We start from the raw sequence: 14,386 nt of genomic DNA, 5'->3' as shown, positions 1-14,386 counted from the left end.
GTAACAAGTTTTAACAGCAAATTTTGCAGAAGTTATTTACGAATCTTTCAGACACAATTTTAAGTTTGCCATACCTCACATTCATCAATGAGATAAACATTAATAAAAAACAGCAAAGATCTGTTATTTCATAAAGTTTAAGGGTTTTAAAACATTCATAAAACCAAGTAGGAAAGAAATTAATACCGATCTGAAAGAGGGAACTTGCCTTGACTATTTTGTTTCTGCTGCCAAAAAAGTGTTTGGTTGCAGAAACTAAGTACAGCTCTTTCTCCACTTATGGTGGGGTTACATCTCAATAAACACTTCATTAAACTGAAAACATCCAGTCAGAAACCTACCCAACAGCATAGCTTAACCTTTGGCTGTTGTTCAATTGCTCAGTCGTGTCTGACTCTTTGTGACTCCATGAACCGCAGCACCCCAGGCTTCCCTGTCCTGCTATTTCCTGGAATTTGCTCAAATCTACCCTACTTTAAATGTGTTCAAAATGCTAACATTAGCCTACAGTTGAGCAGAATTACCTAAGACAACGCCTACTTTATAATAAAGTGCTGAATATTTCACATTAAACACTGTACTGAAAGTGAAATACAGCATGGCTGTATGGGTCTGAAATGGTTCTAAGAATACTGGCAGTGTTTGGCTTGTGACTGCATTACTGACGGAGATGCAGCTGACAGAGCTCCAGCAGACTGCCGACGCCCAGCAGGATGAGAGAGCATCATACTGCAGATAGCCAGCCTGGGAAAAGTACAGCTTCTACTGAATGTGTATCATTTTTGCGCCATCATAAAGTCAAAAACTTTTAAGTGGAACCATCATCATAAATCATGAATTAGGAACCACGTATACTAAACCTGGTTTTCTTCCCTAACTCCCATCTAACCCAAGGAAATATCACAAACTAAAGTCACCCACACACACACACACAATTTCTCTCTATATCTGTATGTATATAAAACTTAGTACCACAAACTCAATCAAATGTACCATCTTCAGTCTTTCTGTCACAATCTTTTACGAAAAAATTTTCATTTCCAACTGTGAATATAAAAGCTTTCATGGAGTCATATTTGTCAAACAGTTTAGATTCTATCAAAGGTTCAAATTATGAAAAGTATTTTTAAACTTTGAGATGTATGAATGTTAAAGAGACTTTTTGATGAGAAATTCTCATTTAAAATAAAAACTTAGAAAAATTCTAACCAGAAATCATGTACAATTTTACTATTTAAAATATAGCAAAAATTAGAAACTACCCAAACGCTCAGTGACAAGATGATATAAACTATGGTATTTATTTACTGAATAATGAACATTACTGAATACTGTACTCTAGTAAAAACGAATAAACTATAGTATATGTAAGATGATAAATATTATAAATGTAATGTTGGAGGGGGAAAGAAACAATCCCAAAACACAGTAAGCATATGTCTCCAAGCAAAACTAAGCATGTCATTTGGGCACGGATACATTCATAATAAAAAAAATTTTACAGAGACTATGGAATAATATGAACCAAATGGGGAATAGTCTGCAAAGGGGATAGGAAGTAAATAGGGCCAGGGGAGAGTGGAAAATGAAATCACAGAGAAGTACATAAATAGACAAATGCAAATTATTACTAATGTTCCAGTTCTTGGGTTGAATGGAGGGTGTACATGCTTTATAACTTACATAGGTCATCTAATTCTTTTGTAAGTATAATTATTTTCTAAAAACATAAAAGCAAAATCTACTTTTAAGAATCACCCATTATAAAACATTTTCCAGAAGCTTAACTGGGCTTTAATCCTGTTTTTAAAAGTTTTTAAAAGTTTTTACCATTGTTTCTGTTTAACTGCTTTGTCCAAGTGCTGAAAGATATCCTGAAACAGGGTGCAGCTGGATCGACTGTTAATAGTATATCCATATCCTCTTTTCCAATATTGTTTCAGATCATTTAAATATTCTAAAACCTAAAAATAAACATTTCAAAAATCATTACATTTTTATTACTATAACAGATTTTCTGATTTAATAATGATCTCTCATAAAAGGTTACATTGTTTAATCACTATTCTACAAAAAGCACAGGAGAATCTTAGCAGTTACAAAGTTTTTATTTACCATTTCAAGTATTTAAGGGTGAGACCCAGAGATTTATGCTGAGACACAAACCTGAATGGGAATGTAGAGACTGACATGCAAGAGCAAGTCAGTGATATTCACAGCCAACAATCCCAGCATCCTTGACAGTTCAGGAGAGTGGGATAAAGACAGGTACATGCTCCCTTCTCCTCTAAAATTATATTAAGATGATAGCAAAGATAGATACAGAAAAAAGAAAACATACATAGAAAAATATTCATTATAGCACAGAAAGTTGCTCACAGTGAGTCAGGAATTTTAAAGAATTTTAGGAAGGTAGAAACCAGATAGAAAATGAGTTACTTTGGTTCAAGTAACCAAAAACAGTAATAAAAATAGCAAAAAAAGTAGACCAAGATTATGGAAAATTGGTATTAGAAGGAATGTATTAATATATTAAAACATTCTAAAGGACAAACTGGCAAAAGACACACATCTCTAAGACCTAGTAATTCCATTTATTATAATAATCACAGAGGAACATGAGAGACAACGTACAAGAATATCTTAGAATAGCAATGCTTATAGGAACCAAAAAAAAAAAATCCTGGAAATACCTAAACTTCATTAAGAGGTAGATAATTAAACTATAATATACACATACTATGGATACTATAGGATTATTTATAGATCTACATGAACTGATGTGGAAAGATCTCCAAGACATAATGCTGAATGAGAAGAGCTGGTTAAGAATAATAAATACTTGTTGGCCTCACCACAGGCAAATCAGACCACTAACTACTGTTAAAGTGTGCAAGCATGCTCAGCTGCTCGGTCATGTCGGACTCTTTGTGACCCTGGGACTGTAGCCCACCAAGCTCCTCTGTCCATGGGATTATCTCAGCAAGAATACTGAAGATGCCATTTCATCTTTCAGGGGATCTTCTCTACCTAGGGATCAAACCTGTGTCTCCTGCGGCTCCTGCACTGGCAGGTGGATTTTTTACCACTGAGCCACCTGGGAAGCCCATTTTAGTGTGATGCGGCAATATCAGGCATTTCTGAACCTGTCATGGCCAGAGTATTCTTACCCTACTGGACTTTTTTTATGTAGCCCAGTGTATGTTGTTTAACTATTGTTGGTAAAGAGAGAAGAGCAAGATGAAGGGAAGGATGGGGCACAGATACGTATAGAAGATGGTCATATGTGAGACAGTGAGAAAGGCCTGGAACAGATCCTTCTCTTACAGCTCTCAGAGGAGACCAGTCCTGCTGACATCTTAAGTGTGGACTAGTAGTGGAATATATTAATCTTCTTTTTTCATTTTCCTGAGAAGTAATCGAAAGCTATAATTTATGCAGTTATTTTCAATGTTTGGAGCCTTATGCCTTTCAGAGATCTATTTAAAATGCTGGGTCTCTTTCATTTGGAGTTTTGAAATCTTGGACACATTCCATAATTTAGCTGAGATTTACTGCATTATCTGCTCAGAGTTCCAACACCTCCTCAGAACTGTGCAAAGTCCTCAAAAATGCCCTTAGCACACAGACACTGTTCAATAAATGCCAATTTTTGTGTGAATTTCTGTATTTTTGTAAAAGACATTTGTTAAAGGAAAAAAGTAGAATAAATACAGTACAATACCATTTACTACCAAAATACACACATACGTTAAAAGATTGAGAAGTACACATCAAACTGACAAGAATGGTAGATTTTCTGTGGAGAGCTCTTAACTTGGAGTCGGTGATTCAGGTAGCCTTTATCTGAATGTGAAAACTTGTATTCACGTATCATTTGGTCTAACACCAAAAGTAGAGGATAAAAAGGTGCAATCCAAAAGAGGTACAAGAGAAGACTATATAGCTGTTATGAGCCATTCTTCCCAGAAAAGTCCCTAAAGAAATTAAGTGCTAGCTGTAAGTTTAAAAGCAAGAGCAAGGACAGGCCAGTGCCATGCACTAAAAACAAAGCTCAACAAATACTAAAAGCCAAAGTGAAATTGCTCAGTCATGTCCAACTCTCTGCGATCCCGTGGACTCTAGCCTACAAGGCTCCTCTGTCCACGGGATTCTCCAGGCAAGAATACTGGAGTGGGTTGCTAAAGAGGTAATTAAATAAAGAAGTTAACAAAAGGACAAAGTAAAAGTTTGTTTAGTGAAAATAAAAAGAATTAGACAAAGTTTTGCCAAATCTTTTCAAGAAATGAAACAAAAATAGTATCAGAAATGAAAAGAAGAGGCACTCTGAAACTGACACAGGGAAAAGAATGTCGGGCAGAATGCAGCATCTTGCTGAGTCAAGGAGTCGGTGCTCAGAGTTTACTAAGTCTGAAGTGACCGGAATTAGCAGGTTAGAGAAGAGAAGAAGAAGCTACGCAGAAAAAGAACTCCAAAAATCATGGCGGTGGGGGGGGGGGCGGGGGGAATCCCCTTGATTATGTTGCTAATGTTATGGGATTTGTAAGCTGATCAATTGCAGAGCTAGCACAAGGCTAGGAGATATTCACGTTCCAAGCACCTTAAATAGAGAGTTTCCACAGACACCAAGAGATCCAGAATTTCAATCTGGACGCCAAAGGGTCATATTTTAATAGTAAAGACGTGTATAAGTAAATTCTTGTGTCGGAGTTTTTTAAGGTCAGGTCTAGAGTATGAAACTCAGGAAGAATGAAGCTTCAAGAGGATTAAACTGATCCACAAGTAACTTAACTGCAGAAGAAAATAAAATTCAACACTTAAAAGACAAAATCCAGGTATTCAACACTGTAACATTCACAGTGTCCATTATCTAATAATTACTAGAAATACATGAAGAAATAAGAAACATAACATTAACTAGGAGAAAAATCAGTCAATAAAAGAATCTATCATAAGAAAAAAGGAATACAAGCACAATTCAATACTAGAAAATGTACTAATGTAATTAACTATGCTAGAAGATTAAAGAAGAAAAAATAATCATCTTCCTAGATGCCAGAAATTCAGCACGTCCTTAATTTTAAAAACAATAAACAAATAGAAAGTTTTAGTAGACAAGAAACAGAAATTTCCTTAATTTGGTAAGGATAACTACTGGTGACTATGCCAAACATATTTTATAATGAAAAACTGAACGTGCTCTTAACTAGAAAATATAAAGATATATCTGCTCTCTTCTCTCAGAAATCACTCTAAAAAACAAGAATCAGAAAGAGAAAGGCAAATGCTCCTTTCAAAGAGATTAGAAATCCTCTGTACCCTGAGCCACCACCATAAATGAGGACGGACTGCCAAATGCAGTAAAGATCAAACACAACACCTCAGATAAAACCAGCAGAAGACAGATCCTCGAAGCACATGGTAACTTGCGGACGCAAATCCAGCAATCCTGGCTCGAAACAATGACGTCTAACAGGAGCCTCCCTGGACAGTCTGTAACACCATTACAGGAAACATACTGACCATCCACCTCTACATGAAGTGTTCTGCAAAGAATCTCAGAGAAAAACATTTTAAATTGTAAGGAACACTACTTATCTCTGAACCAACAGGCTCATCCCTATTGGCCACTTGAGAAGTAAAAGCTGAACTCATTGCAAAGATGAGTAATTTAAAAAGTGCTAGTGTCTATACAAACATATAAATTAAAAACAAGACAGCTACACAGATAAAACAGCCAGAAAAAAAGCCCCCTCACCCTAGAAATTCTACAGAGCAGATGAAAACTATAATTAAATATAGTATCATGAATTCTAAAGACTTAAGAAAATAAAATAATCATTTAAGAAAGAGAGTACAAAATGAGGAAAAAAAAGATGTGGGAAGAAGCCTAAAGACAGGTTTCCAGATAGGTTCCAGATATACACTGGAACAGCTCCAAAAATAGTTTGGCTTCTACAAAGAAGCCATATGAATGAAGAGGAAAGAAAGGGAATACCAACTAGGCAGGCAGAAACTGTAGATGAATTACTGCCATCACCAGATAGAGCACAGAACTCAATATGTTATGAAAATTTTATAAACGAATAGGTATTGGAAATCCATTCATCCTCTCTGAACTTTGGAAATCCATTCACCCTATAAAAAGAAGAATTTGGATTATATTAGCTCTACAATCCTTTACAGCAGTAAAATTTGCTGATGGGTTAAGTAGGTTTTTAAACGGGTGGATCTAGAAATCAAATCACAATGAAGAATGTTTCCCAGAGTTTTATGAACACAAACTATTTACAAACAGACAGGTCCTATCTGAACAATTAATCTTTGTTAAGAAAATTATGAGATAGTCCAAGACACTTAATGTCCCCTACTCTTTTTTGAAAAGCTGCTTCAAATAACAATGAAAACCATGCAAAGAAGGCAAAGAAACTCCAAAAGTAATACATACCTTTGCATCATCTATGTCAAAAACATCACACCAAGGAGATTTAACACCTTTAATTGCCAGGTCAAAGGAACAGGTGAAAAAAGCTACCTGAATTAAATCTGAGAAAAAAAAAGAGTAAAATATGTGGGTTACTATTTTATGCAGTTTTCCAAAGGCTGAATATCTACAGAATGTCAAGGACTTACTACATAAAACATAGTCTGATTCTGTTAATTCTAGAGGGTTGGAAGAGGGGAGATAAAGTTATAAAAGGTTTTAATCCCCAACTTGAAAATTAGCAATAACAAGGGACATTTATTGAACAGTTCTTTAAACTACACAACAATTTACTTTAACTATTAAGAAGAAAGTACAGAGAAGGATATAAAAAAACAGAGAAGAAAAAGGGCAGAGTAAGTGAGGAGTTAGGAGGAAGGTGAAACAAAGGGTCAAGAAGGAGAGAAAGAGGGAAAAATCATACTATGAGACCTGACTCTGCCACTAATTATCTTGGGTAACTCATTCTAGGCTCCCTGGATCTCAACGCAAAATAGGAAAAACATTTACCCTTTTGTTAAGCAACAGTAAAGAATATATAATTAATATATCTATAACACATAAAGGCTACCCATGTTCAATGAGAAAAAACAGAATAATCCAACAGAACATGGCCAAGGTTTATAAAGAGGCAATTCACAGTAGGAATGAAATAACTAATAAGCATATGAAAGGATGTTCAACCTTACAAGTAACCAAAGAAACACAAAATAAAGCTAGCTATCATCTTTCGTTAATCAAAATGACTAATAATATCCACTATTGGCTGAATTAGGGGAAATGAGCATTCTCATATATTGCTGATATAAGTTTTCCTACACTTTCAGAGAACAATTTGGTAGTATACGTCAAGATGTAAAATATTCATGCTCCTTAATCCAATAAGTCTACCTATATTTATCTTATAAACTCTCAAGTGCAAAAAGCAGACTATAAGGATGTTCACTGTTGCATTATTTGAAAGAGTTAAAAACTATGAAAAACTTCAGTAGAAAAGTAATTTCCTATACAAAGAATCTGGACTGTATTAGCTTCAGCCTCTCTGACCAGTAAAACTTAATGATGGGGTAAATAACTTTTAACTAGTATTGACCTAAAAATGTATCATATATATTTTTGAAATAACACAATTAAAAAAAAAATTACGCAGCTACATTCTAAATAAGAATAAACTACAAAAAATACATTCAACTTCACCTTTCTATGTAAAAAAAGAAAAGGTATTTAAATAGCTAACGTATTTTTGAGCAGCTACTCTGTGCCAGGTACTGTGTTAATGCTTTGCATGAATAAATCTAATATAATCCTTCCAATAATCCTATGAGGCAGGTACAATTCCTATATCTGTTTTACACAGAAAGAAACCATGACATAGTTATTAAGGAACTTGTGATGTATAAAGATCAGAGAGTTATTCAAAAATATAACACAGTCAAGAATCAAACGCAAACAGTTCAATTCCAGAACCCATGATTTTAACCATTATGCTAATACTGCCTCCAAAAAGTTGCTCTCACCCAATCAGTAAAACACAAATTTGTTGTTGTTTTCAGTTGCTAAGTTGTGTCTTACTCTTCTGTAACCCCACAGACCATATCCCACCAGGCTCTTCTGTCCATGGGATTCCCCAAGCAAGAACACTGGAGAAGGTTGCCATTTCCTTCTCCAGGGGATCTTCCCGACCCAGGGATCAAACTCATGTTTCCTACATTGACAGGCAGATTCTTTACCAATGATCCACCAGAGAAGTCCAAAACACAAAAATCCTTGTCAATTCAGAGACTAGAAACAGTTAAAAAAAAACAAAAACCTTAATCTTAAATGTCCACTAACAGAATAATGGCTAGATACTGGTAGTTATATAATGCAATCCTATACATAAGTGTAAATGTAGAACTAGAATTACATGCATTAAATAAAAAAATACAAAGTTGAATTAAAATCAGATTTCAGACTGATATCATAGTTTGACATCATTCCTAGAAGTTTAAAAATCTGCAAATTATATTCCATTTAGGTACATAAATATAAACATTAAAATCCGGCATGGGATGACTTAAATGCTCAATTCATAACAACAGTTACCTATGGGGAGAAAAGGAAAGGAATGAAATCCTGGAGAGGGCCTAAGGACCCTCAATTTATTTAAAGCAACTAACTGAAGCATAATTTTAAAATCTGATCAAACTAAGTTGTGGGTATATAGATACTCATTATATTTATTATTATCTATGTACTTGATTTCCCAAATAAGTAATTTTTAAAGCTCTGCAAATGACTCCAATGCATAGCCAGTTGAAGAAAGAGAAAAAAACTCAATTTTAAATGCTATTAGGCATCTTCACTTTTCTGATCCTTTGGCATTCCAGGTGGTGCAGTAGTAAAGAATCTGCCTGCCAAGGCAGGAACTGCAGGAGACTGGGGTTTGATTTCTGGGTTGGGAAAACCCTCTGGAGGAGGGCATGGTAATCCACTCCAGTAATCCTGCCCAGAGAATTCCATGGACAGAGGAGCTTGGCGGCCTACAGTCCACGGTGTCACAAAGAGTCAGATGTGACTGAGCATGCACTCACAAAAAGCATTTAGATACCAGATCAACAGATGCTAGTCTACTTAATTTGTTCCCAACATCTCCTACTTCTAGTCCTTGGAAATTTATTCACACTATAAAGAAATCACACTCTATATATAGATTGGTCAGTATCTGCTGTATGGATTACACATTCCTAGAAAACAGGGGAAATTTTTTAATTATTCTTCTTAATTTCTCATTGCTAGGTGAGCATGTATCCTGGTTTTCCACATGGTCTCCCAGCACAATTATTAATAGTGTTTCCTTTTACCCAGGTTGCATGATAAATTGCAACCAACCAATCCACTGCAACAGCTTATGACCGATATGTCTATTCACTTTCTCAAAATCTCTAGGACAAAAGCCTCAAAGGGAAAATAAAAAATCACACTTCTTTTCTAAAACTTTAACCCTTTCAAACATTAACATCTACTTAAAAGCTAAAGAATTTTTTATATGATTTTCCATTTGTATTACTTTCAGTTCAGTTCAGTTCAGTCACTCAGCCACGTTTGACTCTTTGCAACCCCATGAATCACAGCACACCAGGCCTCCCTGTCCATCACCAACTCCTGAAGTTCACTCAGACTCATGTCCACTGAGTCGGTGATGCCATCCAGCCATCTCATCCTCTGTCGTCCCCTTCTCCTCCTGCCCCCAATCCCTCCCAGCATCAGAGTCTTTTCCAGGGAGTCAACTCTTCGCATGAGGTGGCCAAAGTACTGGAGTTTCACCTTTAGCATCATTCCTTCCAAAGAAATCCCAGGGCTGATCTCCTTCAGAACGGACTGGTTGGATCTCCTTGCAGTCCAAGGGACTCTCAAGAGCCTTCTCCAACACCACAGTTCAAAAGCATCAATTCTTCGGAGCTCAGCTTTTTTCACAGTCCAACTCTCACATCCATACATGACTACTGGAAAAACCACAGCCTTGACTAGACGGACTTTAGTCAGCAAAGTAATGTCTCTGCTTTTGAATATGCTATCTAGGTTGGTCATAACTTTTCTTCCAATGTGTAAGCGTCTTTTAATTTCATGGCTGCAATCGCCATCTGCAGTGATTTTAGGAGATAATTCAGAAAAGATAATTTCTAAATAATGCTTGGGGTTGAAGTTTCATATAACTTTGCCCTCAAAAAAAAAAAAAAATCCAGTCTATGTCAAGAATTTTGTGTATTAACTTACATAAAACTCAAAGCAAAATCTGAACCTAAAAATAGTAAGCATGAGAAATAGAATCTTCTTGACCTAGAATACATTATTTTCTCAATGTAAAATCAATTGTGGTCCTTTAAAAGGAATAGCTTTATGCTTCCATATTTTTCCGTATTTACAGTTTAAAAATCACTTAAATTATTTCAGAGTTCAAATGCAACATAATAGGCACATTACCTGCATTTAAGTTGTTGACTGGCACTTGCAAAATATCTGCAACTTTTTTTAAAATGTTCTGCATTTCTGGTCCAGTTTTGAACGCTTCTACATGATAAAGAGCAGTAGCATTCCTTTCCACTTGAGTTAAAAACTTCTCACAATGATCAAAGAACCTCATTAATTTATCATTAATTCTTGGAGGTCCACACTCCATATCTGAAAGGAGAAAAAAATACTGTGTGTATACATGTGTGTACATATATATATATATATATACACACACACATATCCATTGATAGGAATGACAATTTCAAATTATTGAAAATTTTGTTTCAAGTATAAAAAGGAACACTAAAAACCTATTCACACCTCAACATATCTGAAATAAGTAAACACACTGCTTATGAAAGACATGGAGCAAACCATTTCCCGCTTGTAAAGATTGTTAATTCATAAGAGGATGAAAAAGAGACGCTAAAAAGGACTAATGAAACAGAGAACATCAAAGGTAAAATAAAATGTTAGAGCAATACTACAGTATGAAATAAACTGAAATGAATGTTTTCTTAAAAAAATAAAAAATGATTTGACATGAATGTCATAAGAAGTACAAAAATGTATTACATAGGTCCTGTTTCTATCAGGCATAGAAAATTTGAGAAATTAAACAAAAAATTAGCAAAGCTTCTAATAACAAGGTGAGAGAGAATTCAAGATAGACTCTGTTTTACCACTTTAATCCAAAGTCTAAATAAAGAGTATTTTATTTTCTCAATTAACTTTCTCAAATCTGTGTTACTTTACAAAAAGACTGCTTTGGACAAAAACTATTGACAACAACACAAGATATATTAAAGTTTCAGGTATTACGTATTTCATTGTGCTAGATGTTTCTGATTTGGTTTATTTTCTATTTGGAACTCCTACATAACTTTCCATTTGTAATTTTACGTTACATTATTTCCCCAATTAAGGAACAAATACACACTAGAAAAGCATTCACAATCATGCTCCAATTATTGGGGTGCCTTTTAAGTTTTCTCAATCATATTTAAAATACACAGATTTTCAGTCATCATTTCTGCAAAAATTTACTATGACAAAAACACAAGTACATAACATTGTTTCTGTAATTAAAATGAGAAAATTATGTCTTGTTATACCATTTTGTTTTGGATGTGTCTGTGAAAATATCTCTATGTATGTGTGTGTATTCATTCCAAATCCTGAAATAAATAATTAAGCCCACTGAATTGGCAACTGGATTACAGTTCTTAAGAAACATCTTGACTAAGAAAATAAGTCATCTTTATCATCTTTTTCTGTGGCCTCAAAATTTCCTAAGTGGATCTGGATAATTCACCCCTGCTATTATCTAATAACTGCTGTTCTTTAAACAGAAACAAAGGCATTGTTCTATTTCTGTAAGAATACAAAATCCAATTCAGTGGCTTCCCTCCAAAGCCCAGATGTACAAAACAGGCAAAACAATTGTCTGTAGATAATAATAATGCAGCTAAGCAAAAGGTTTAATCTCTGAGACTGAAAATGGTGAGGGGCAGCTTACCCTGAACTATTCTGACCCAGGGCTGGCAAAAGCTAATGCTCACAATGCCATTTAAGGGCAAAAATCCATTCATCCCAGAAGGTCCAGTAGTTCCTTTCTGGTGTACACTAGTGTATACCAACATTCAGCTAATTTTAAAAAATTGTGGGAAATTTTTCACCCATATTAATGGAAAAAAGTCTAGCTATTTAATTCAAAAGCACAATTCAACAAGTGACTAAACACCAGTCAGCAAAATAAGTTACCCAAAGAGCAGTAACATGACAGTGTCAACGGAAGAACCTCTTGGAGACGGCTGCTGAAGAGAGGATGCTATTTGAGAAATGACAAACCAGTCTACTTCTAATTTATTTTTCACTTGGGCTTTTTAAAGCTAAACGATGCCTCACCTTAACTTTTACCTTAAAGCTGATCAAGAAGTATTAACACTTGTTCATCTTTCTGGCACAACAATGTCATGTTTTCATTCTTATCCTTAAGTTATAGGACAAATGGAAGTTGTAGATGCAGTGCAACGGTTAAAAAGATCAAGTTCTAAATCATTTTCCCTGGGTCCATACCTAGTTGTCTGAAATTAGAAAAATTATTGTTTCTATGTCTCAACCTCCTCACCTGTTAAGATGGGCAAAAATGCCATCAACTTCAGAGAGCTGTTGTAAAGAGTATGTGAAATAAGTGTGAGGCATGCCTGGCACACAGCAAGCATTAAGTGTTTGTTATTATTATTGTTGTTGTCTATGACTATTAAAACACTTTCTAAGGAAAAAAGCATCATTCCAGAGAAAACATAAGGCCTGGATTCTGGGCCTGACTCTTAGTCCTTAAACTAAGAAAGGACAATCAGGCAAGGGATACTCTTGGGCTCAGCACCATGACCTGTGAAATAAGAGCAATGCTAGATGATCTCCCAAACTTTGCAAAAGCATAAGTAATGGAATAAATTAGTAAAGTACTGTGCTATGACCACGGACCACAGCTACAAAGAGAGTAACTCTACAGTACATGCAACAAAAGAGAAAAAAGCAGAGGGGTAAAGAAAATCTGAGAGCTGCTTCCTAAGATAGATTGTAGGTCTAGAACTGATATCTGAAAAAGTTAATGAAAAAAATAAAACAAAATCCAAATAGTATCTGAGGTAAAGCCTGAGGAAAAAACTCATAGATTGTATTAAATTAAAAAAAAAAAAAAAAAAAAAAAGGTGTGCCCAACTGTAGAACTCGCTGTCAGAGAGAGAGGAAAGGGACAAGGGTTGGTGCTCAGAGAGAGAAATTCATTTTGGGAATGGATGATCAAAAACTGCCCTGGCCTGTCTCCTTTACTACTGGATCCCCCAACGTCTACTACAGCTTCCTGTACGTAGAAGGTAACCAAATTCATCCCTGATGAAAGAATAAATGAACATTATGTATGAGACGGGAGAGAGTCAAGTGCTGAACATCCCAAAGGATGGGCGCGGGGTGGGCGGAGAAGGACGGGGGACTGGGGTCAGAGGGAAGTGAGGAGAGGCTGGAGTCGGGGAAGTCCAGGATCTGGGGGCGGCCCAGGGTGGTCACCTGCGGCGTCGGGTGGCGGTAACCCCGGGTGGTAGTGCTGCCAGAGCCCTTGCAGGAAGGCGGCGCCGCTGTCCACGCAGCGGTGCTTGGAGCTGGTGACTAGCTGCAGGCGGCCGTAGTTCTCTCTGCTGAAGAGGGCTGGGAAAAGGGAGGCCAGGCGCAGGGCCAGCTGTCGCATGTCCTGCCGCCCCTTCTCCACCAGCTGCCCGTCCATCCAGTCAGCGTACCACAGCGGCCAGTCGGCCAGCGCGGCGCCCAGGTCGCCGCGGCCGGCAGCGCGAGTCCGGTCATCCTCGGCCCCGCGGGCCTGCAGCAGCCCGTGCAGCTGCCGCAGCTTGCGGATCTGTTTGGTCGTCGGGTAGCGGGTGCCATGGCGGATGAGGGCGACCAGTTGCACCGGGGTGCAGGTCTCCTCTAACAACTCCGGGTCCCGCCGCGGCGCTTCAGGGTCCGGCAGCAGCCCGGGGTTGACATCCTCATAGCGAGTCTTGGTGCCGAAGTAGGGGCTGAGCGCGGAGACCACACTGTTCTCCGGCTCCAGGAGGGAGCAGCGAGAGAGCGACGAGAGCAGCGCCACAGCCAGGGCCGCGACGGGCGTTGCGCAGACCCTGACGAGGCTGCACGGGCCGCGGTGCATGGTGCGCTGCGACCCGCGGAGGGTGACGTACCGGCTGGGTCCCCGACTTCCGGCTCCGGTGGGCAGGGGGCGGGCCTGAAGGGCGCTTCCGGCCGGTGCCCCTGGGATTCCCTGAGAGTCCTCAGCACTCCGGCTCTGAAGAGGTAGCTGTGCCTTGCAGAGCACCGAGAGGACAGGCGGGATGCAACGAGAAGCCCAGC

At 37.5% G+C, this 14,386-nt stretch overlaps 1 protein-coding gene across 2 annotated transcripts in view; it reads right to left on the bottom strand.

Moving 5' to 3' along the window:
- Positions 1 to 14,186, bottom strand: part of MINPP1 (multiple inositol-polyphosphate phosphatase 1) — a 54,055-nt gene extending 39,869 nt beyond the window's left edge. For both annotated transcript variants that reach the window (XM_052660985.1, XM_052660984.1), the window contains exons 1-4: positions 13,550 to 14,186; positions 10,448 to 10,645; positions 6,449 to 6,546; positions 1,831 to 1,964 (exon numbers count right to left, since the gene is read on the bottom strand). In XM_052660985.1, coding sequence (XP_052516945.1) covers positions 1,831 to 1,964; positions 6,449 to 6,546; positions 10,448 to 10,645; positions 13,550 to 14,186 — 1,067 coding nt within the window. The remainder of the gene's footprint in view (positions 1 to 1,830; positions 1,965 to 6,448; positions 6,547 to 10,447; positions 10,646 to 13,549) is intronic.
- Positions 14,187 to 14,386: the final 200 nt, after the last annotated feature.

Source organism: Budorcas taxicolor, chromosome 23 (assembly GCF_023091745.1).
Source record: "Budorcas taxicolor isolate Tak-1 chromosome 23, Takin1.1, whole genome shotgun sequence".
NCBI lineage: Eukaryota > Metazoa > Chordata > Mammalia > Artiodactyla > Bovidae > Budorcas > Budorcas taxicolor.
This window is presented reverse-complemented; position numbering and strand designations above follow the sequence as displayed.